Source organism: Citrus sinensis, chromosome 8 (genome assembly GCF_022201045.2).
Source record: "Citrus sinensis cultivar Valencia sweet orange chromosome 8, DVS_A1.0, whole genome shotgun sequence".
NCBI lineage: Eukaryota > Viridiplantae > Streptophyta > Magnoliopsida > Sapindales > Rutaceae > Citrus > Citrus sinensis.
Genome location: NC_068563.1, coordinates 24,499,838 through 24,507,496, shown reverse-complemented (window position 1 = coordinate 24,507,496; position 7,659 = coordinate 24,499,838). Strand labels below are relative to the sequence as shown.

General features: G+C 35.4%; 1 protein-coding gene across 1 annotated transcript; it reads left to right on the top strand.

Moving 5' to 3' along the window:
* The first annotated feature begins 5,565 nt into the window (after positions 1–5,565).
* On the top strand, positions 5,566–7,392 carry LOC102625209 (capsanthin/capsorubin synthase, chromoplastic-like). The gene has a single exon (XM_006487849.4). It carries the CDS (start codon positions 5,731–5,733, stop codon positions 7,240–7,242), a length of 1,512 nt encoding a protein of 503 aa, XP_006487912.1. The 5' UTR covers positions 5,566–5,730; the 3' UTR covers positions 7,243–7,392.
* The last annotated feature ends 267 nt before the right edge of the window (positions 7,393–7,659 follow it).

The following is a 7,659-nucleotide window of genomic DNA, read 5'->3' as shown; positions in this document are numbered from 1 at the left end:
CAAATAAGTATATACATACTGATAATGAAAATATAAAATAAAATAAATTTATAATTAATAAAATTTAAAAGAAAAAAAGGAACCAAATGCAAAAAGGACCCCAAAAAAAATTTCAAAAAAAAAAGAGAAAAGAAGAGGAAGTTGGTTATAAAAAATAAATACATCAAGTTCCAATTTCAACTTGACAATCAGGTGGGTGGCATTTGTGGGTAGTTTGCCGCTTTGAGTCTTTAACCTCAAGTTTTGAGTGGAGATCAAAAGGATTAGAATTCTCCACCTCTCTTAAATTTTTAATTATTTTATGTCATGAATTTTTAATGATAGTGTATGAGAATAATTTATTTATTAACTAATAATTATCCACTTGATTAAAAAAAAGTTAAAATTATGAGAAATCATAATCCTAACTAAAAATCCATACCACATGCATTACACTTTGAGCTAATGAATTTTACAATTATTATATATGTTAAGTTTTCAGGTGCAGACATGTTGTTAAGCCGTATAGGTTAAAAGAGTTAATTTTCAATACAGTGTGATTTAATAATATTAAAAACTGACTCTATTAAAAGACGAGGGTATCCGGACTAGAAAAAGACTATATATATATATATATATATATATATATATATATATATATATATATGGACGTAACAAAATAATTTTTTAACTATGATTAAAATAACAATTATTTTTTTATGATAACTAAAAAATGTATTTAAGATGAAATTAGTTTAAAAAGTCTACTCATTGAAAAATTCTAAAATGCATCAAAATATCGTACCAGCCATATAACAAATAAGTGATACTAAAAAATGCGTATATTTATTTCATATAAGCATCGTTCAATTAGTGATTATATTAAATTGTATTAATTAGTTATATTAGCTGATGTATTCTTGAATTTTTTTTCCTAATCACTGTATATAAAAGTCCGTAATCCGCCTTGAAAGTAAAGTCGCACAACTCGCAAATGGCGAGTCTCCTACAGGATGTTATGACGGAAATACTAAGCCGACTGCCTGTGAACCCTCTCCTGCGTTTCAGGTGTGTTTCAAAGACATTTTGTGGGTTAATAGACAGCCGATATTTCATTAAGCTCCATATGAATCGCTCCATCGAAACGAACTCCAATCTCAGTCTCATTTTTGTAGATGATGAACGGCCGGATCGCTTCATCGAAAAACAAAAAATTCTCCAACTGCTTGGATTCCCTTGATGATGCCGTGGAAATTGATGATTATCCATTTAAGAATTCATGTGAGTTTAGTAATATTAAGATTTTTGGTTACTGCAATGGATTATTTGCCGTGAAAACTCGCCCAAGAAGTAAAGAAATAACTTTGCGTGGAACCCATCAACTAGGAAACACCGAATATTACCCAGGTGCTGCAGTGATGATAATGGTTCCCATGAATGCGTCAATGGGTTTGGTTATGACGCTGCTAGTGATGACTACAAGTTGATTAAGAATTTTACAACCCGGAGACGACGAGTTTATTGGAGTTAGTGTTTATGTTTATAGTTTGAAAACTAATTCTTGGCAACAAATTAAAGAGTTGCCATTTTCTTTTTTCGGTGCTCATGGAGGAGTTGCTTTTGTAAGCTGTGCTTTGCATTGGCTGGCTTGCACAGCTCCGATCCTGAAGTAGCAAAATATGATTTGATGGTTGCATTTGATCCAAAGAGTGAAGAACTTTACCAAGTGCCATTACCTCCAGTAGAGGATGATGGATATTTTGATGAAGTGGACGATTTCAGAGGATGTCTATGTTTGACTCGCGATTATGACATGTATGAATATAATTACCAGGGACCTTTCAGTACATGGATGATGAAGGAATATGGGGTGATGGAGTCTTGGACTCAAAGTTTAACCTCTTTTTCCAGTTCTACAAATCCTTTACCTTTTGTAAAACCTTTAACTAGGGGTGACAATTTTTCCCAATGGGATGAGATCATGCGGGATCCCATTCCATTTGGGACGAGATTGGTACATATATTTGTCCCACAAAAAAATTTAGGGACGGAAATGAGACATTTTTTTATCCCACTTGTATATACGGGACGGGAGTGAGATTGACAAATTTTCAGAAGATCTCATTTCATTTGGGATGAGATTGAGACATATATTTGTCTCATAAAAAGATTTTTTTTATCCCACTTACATATACTGGACGGAAGTTGGATTGACAAATTCTATCCCATCCAGTCTCATTGCCGACTAAAAATTGAAAATTTTCTAATTGCGAGATCTCATCTCTTTTGGGACGGGTTCGAGACATATTTTTGTCAAAAAAAAAATATAAGGACGGAAGTATGACGTTTTTTCATTCCACCTGCATATACGGGACGGGACTGAGATTGGTAAATCTCATCCCATCCCGTCTCATTACCAACCCTACCTTCAATTCATATGAAGTATGGGGATGTAGTTATAATTTATGAAAAAGACAAGGTCTTTTGTTGGTACAACGTGGACGAGCTGCTGGAGAATCAGGGCATGCTTGATGATAGGTGTGGGCAATTTCGGATTCGGATGAATCCGATCGGATTTCGGATAATTCGGATTGGAAAAAAATCCATCCGATTCCAATCCGAATATCAAATCCGATCTGAAATAGTTCGGATCGGATTCGGATTGGATAAAATTTCAGATAAATTTGGATTTGGATCGGTTCGGATTGAGTTCAGATTTGGGTGAGTTTGACTGGTTTAGATGATGCTTTCGAATCCTCCTTCTGAAACCTACCGGCGCTAGCGGTTCCACTGTTACTTCCATCAACAAAAGCATGGCACATCAACAAGAAAGTGCAACCACAACCCATTCCAAGAAAAAAAGATCAAATCAAAGAGAATACAAGTGAGTTTGAGAATGACAGTGCCGTTAGGAAAGCACCGTGACGGAGACGGAGCTTTGGAAGATGTCGGTGAGGACAGTGGCGACCATGTCAGCGGTGTAGTGCTTGTTGGAGGAGATATAACGACTGAGAGGGAGGCGATAACAATGAGGATGGAGAGGATGTGGAGGAGAATGAGAGAGAAGCAGACGAGGGAGGGAAAGAGGCTAAGGGAGAGGGTGAGGAAGATGAGGCTTGATGATGATGGTTGCTGTTGAAGGAGACGGCCATTGTTGCTGCTGTTATTGAGAGATGTTAGATCTTGAAATTTTTGATGATTTGAAGAAATATTAATGATGAAGATGAGTAGAAATATCTGAAGAAATATCGAATTCTGCTTTTATATTTAATTATTTAATTTATTTTTTTAATAAGTGTAATCCGATCGGATGACACAAATTATATCAAATCGGATTATTGGCCAAATCCGAATCCAATCCAAATAAGTTCGGATCGGATCGGATCTATCCGAATTCGATCTGATGCCCACCCCTACTTGATGATTTGCCAGTTCACTTTGTATATGCAAATATTATTTGTTTGGACAGCCTTTTGTCACTTGATGCTTATACAAGAAATGTAGTTGACGAAGGGGGGAGAATCAATTAGAAGAGGTAATTTTTTTTCCTCTTTTGCATTTTCAAGGTAAGTATATATGTAGACATTTTTTACGATGATTTGTCATGCTGAGAATTTTTAGAATACATTAGAGGTAATACAATGAATTAATGTATTTATAATACATGTAGTTAATTTTTATATAATCATCAATTGTAAGTTATTTTTCCAAAAAAGATATATATATATATATATATATATATGTTATAACATTCTTTATTTGTCGTATGATTGACATGATAAATTCAGAGGTACTCTAGAATAAAATTTAGCATTTTCTATTGAATCACAAAATAATTCACAAAACAATCAATTAATCTAATAATATTTTGAACCAATTAAAAATTCACAAAACAACCAATTACGGTAATAATATTTTGAACCAATTAATAATTCACAAAACAACCAAATAATGTAATAATATAAAATTTTAATGTGTTAATTTTTTTAATATAGAGTTGGGTCGGGTCGAACTTGGTCAAAACCCGAGAATTAGGACCAAATCAATCAGGTCAAAATTAGGGTCGGGTCAAATTGCTATTTTTAGTAGTGATTGTTGTATCTTCAACGACGGTAACAAGGAATTTATGGGAATGGCCGTCGATTTGGTAATGGGACTCATAAGAATATTGTCATAGACAGAGAACACTACATAGATAGTTCTATATTACAACTATCTATTTCTATTTGACTATAACCTTCTTTTTCTTATTTTCTTCTCTTTTCGTAAGAGTCCCTGCATAATAAGCTAAAATCTAAGGAGTTGAACTATTAGCACCGCTCTAATCTCCTCGCAAAACTCCTCTTTATATCTACACTTTTATCTTCGAATAAAATTTCACTAAAAGGAGAAGTAAAAATTGAAATCATGATTCATGCTACCATTACGGCCAACATTTTACACCCCACCTACGCGTTGCTTTGACATCATAATAAAACAAGAAAAAAAATTTAGAATTGTTTCTCAAAATTAATAATTATGCCACTATTTAGTAGTATTACATGCATATATATATATATATATATACAATAGTTTTTTGATCAGAGATTTTAAAGTGCGGGAAAGTTCGAGAAAGCTTTAAAACCGCACGGTTTTAAAGGATTACAGTTTTAAGCTTTTAAAAACCATACAGTTTTAATCTTTTAAAGTCATACAGTTTTTAAGCTTTACCGCACTTTCCCGTACTTTAAAATTTCGGACTGAAATATTTATATATATATAAATCAGTAAGCCATTTCTCATGATGGCAAAGATCTATCATCAACATCTAATAGAAGTTATTTCTTCTATTAGAAGGCATGTACCTTAAAACCGGTAAGTTAAGCTCATAAAAAGTTTGAGCAATTGACAAATTTCAACAAAACAACAACTAAAAGAAAATAAGTAGGGAGACAAAATGCAAAGAAATTAAGATAATTGAGATAGGTGATAGTTGAGAATTGAGAAGTAAAAAGATAAATTCAAACAAAACTAAAGAAATAGAAAGAGATGAGGGTTGTGACAATTAGTTGGTGTGTATAGAAAAAAAATGAATTTTTAAATCATTTCATAAGGTATGTTTAGAAAGCGGTTCTCACTTTTCAGTCAAACAGGGGTGCCAATAGTTCAGCTCAAATCCAATTCTTTTTTGGGCTTTGCAAAGCTAAGCCCAAAAACCTTCACGAGTGGTGACCTATACTCCGATTCTGGGAATGCGAAGATTCCATGTTTCCTAGTGGTTACCACTCTTTGGTCCAATCAACATTTTGCACACAATTAAGTTATTTTTGACTTCTCTAATACAGTAATATTTTGTTGCGTTTGGTGACTCTGTTTAAAATTAGGTTAATTCAATGCCGTACAATTTTGAGATGAGAGTTACAAGACCGGCCAGAACTTTTCTTAATATGACAAAACATAATTCGCAAACGCCATGTGAGCCTGCCAATAATAATATGGAGTATATGGTGCGGTGGCAGCAGTAGCTGATATCTTTAGTGCGGATTGACGATATTGGCGCTGCACGCAATAAAATATTGACAATTCAAAGCACCCATCGCTTTATTTACTTAGCAGTGAATTATGGTCTCCTCTCCACTTAGAAAATGCGCCAAAAACAAGTAAGAGAGCATCATTTTTCTCTTCTTCCTCTGAGATCCCTCTGTTTCTTTTATCTCAATTATTGACTCCTCTCCACTTTCTTTTGTCTTTCTCATTTCTCTGTGCTCTGGCATGGCAACTCTTCTTAGCCCGTTTTCTCCTTCTCCTTTAGCTAAAGTTTCGCAAATAATTGATTCAACATCATCACATTCATTTTCGCTATTTCCATTAGGCCGCCAAAATGCATGTTCAAGAAAGGCGGATCATCATCATCATCACAGGATCCGGACAAGCAAGTTTGGTAACTTCCTAGAGTTGACACCGGAGTCGGAACCTGAATTCTTAGTCTTTGATCTCCCCTGGTTTCATCCGTCCGATCGTATTCGATATGACGTGATCATCATTGGCACTGGACCTGCCGGCCTCCGTCTAGCTGAGCAAGTCTCATCGCGTCATGGTATCAAGGTATGTTGTGTTGATCCTTCACCTCTTTCTACGTGGCCTAACAACTATGGAGTTTGGGTTGATGAGTTTGAAGACATAGGACTTATAGACTGTTTGGACAAAACTTGGCCGATGACTTGTGTTTTTATTAATGATCACAAGACCAAGTATCTAGACAGGCCCTACGGTCGTGTTAGTAGAAATATTTTGAAGACAAAGTTATTAGAGAATTGTGTTTTAAATGGCGTTAGGTTTCATAAGGCTAAAGTTTGGCATGTGAATCATCAGGAGTTCGAGTCTTCGATTGTTTGTGATGATGGAAATGAGATTAAGGCTAGCTTGATTGTTGATGCTAGTGGCTTTGCTAGTAGTTTTGTTGACTATGATAAGCCAAGAAACCATGGATACCAAATTGCTCATGGGATTTTAGCTGAGGTTGAGAGTCACCCTTTTGATTTAGATAAAATGGTTCTCATGGATTGGAGAGATTCCCATTTAGGGAATGAGCCTTACTTGCGAGCTAGCAATTTGAAGCTCCCAACTTTTCTCTATGCAATGCCATTTGATTCAAATTTGGTATTTTTAGAAGAAACATCTTTGGTTAGTAGGCCAGTTTTGTCATATAAAGAGGTTAAGAGAAGAATGGCAGCGAGGTTAAGGCATATGGGAATTAGAGTTAAAAGAGTGATTGAAGATGAAAAATGTTTGATTCCAATGGGAGGTCCTCTGCCTGTGATCCCGCAAAGTGTGATGGCTATTGGCAGCACGTCTGGTTTAGTCCATCCTTCAACTGGGTATATGGTGGCTCGGACCATGGCTCTGGCCCCTGCGTTGGCTGATGCAATAGCTGAGTGCCTTGGCTCAACCAGGATGATCAGAGGCAGGCCACTTCATCAGAAAGTGTGGAATGGGTTGTGGCCAATTGACAGAAGATGCAATAGGGAGTTTTATTCATTTGGTATGGAGACTTTGTTGAAGCTGGATTTGAAGGGGACTAGGAGATTCTTTGATGCTTTCTTTGATTTGAATCCTCACTACTGGCATGGGTTTCTGTCCTCAAGGTTGTCTCTTGCAGAGCTTGCTGGCCTAAGCTTGTCTCTCTTTGGACACGCCTCGAATTCTTCCAGGTTTGATATTGTTACCAAGTGCCCTCTTCCTCTGGTTAAAATGATGGGGAATCTTGCCCTTGAAACCATTTGAAGATTAAATGTTCTTGAATAATTAGCGTCTCTTGCAGTACACAGTAACATGTTATGAATACAACGAATTTAAAAAGTGGATGTCGGTATCATTCGTGCACTTGAAATGATGGATAATAGAAATGAAAAGATCTGATTATATGGTTGAAAATGATGGCTTTATACATGTTATTGTGTTTATGTTTCACTTTATTTCTTTTACAAGTGAAGAAAGTGTTTCTGACCTTCGCTTTTATTTGTATCAAATCCAAATGTACAAAATGCAGTGAACACCCACCCAGGGGCGAAGCCAGAAATTTTTTCGGGTGGGCTAAATTTTTTCGAATTCCAAGTATTATCGCAGCTAAAAGTATAAAACTTAATTAAGAAGTTCATTAATATATAAGAAAATAAATCAAATCTCAAAAGTAATTCAATT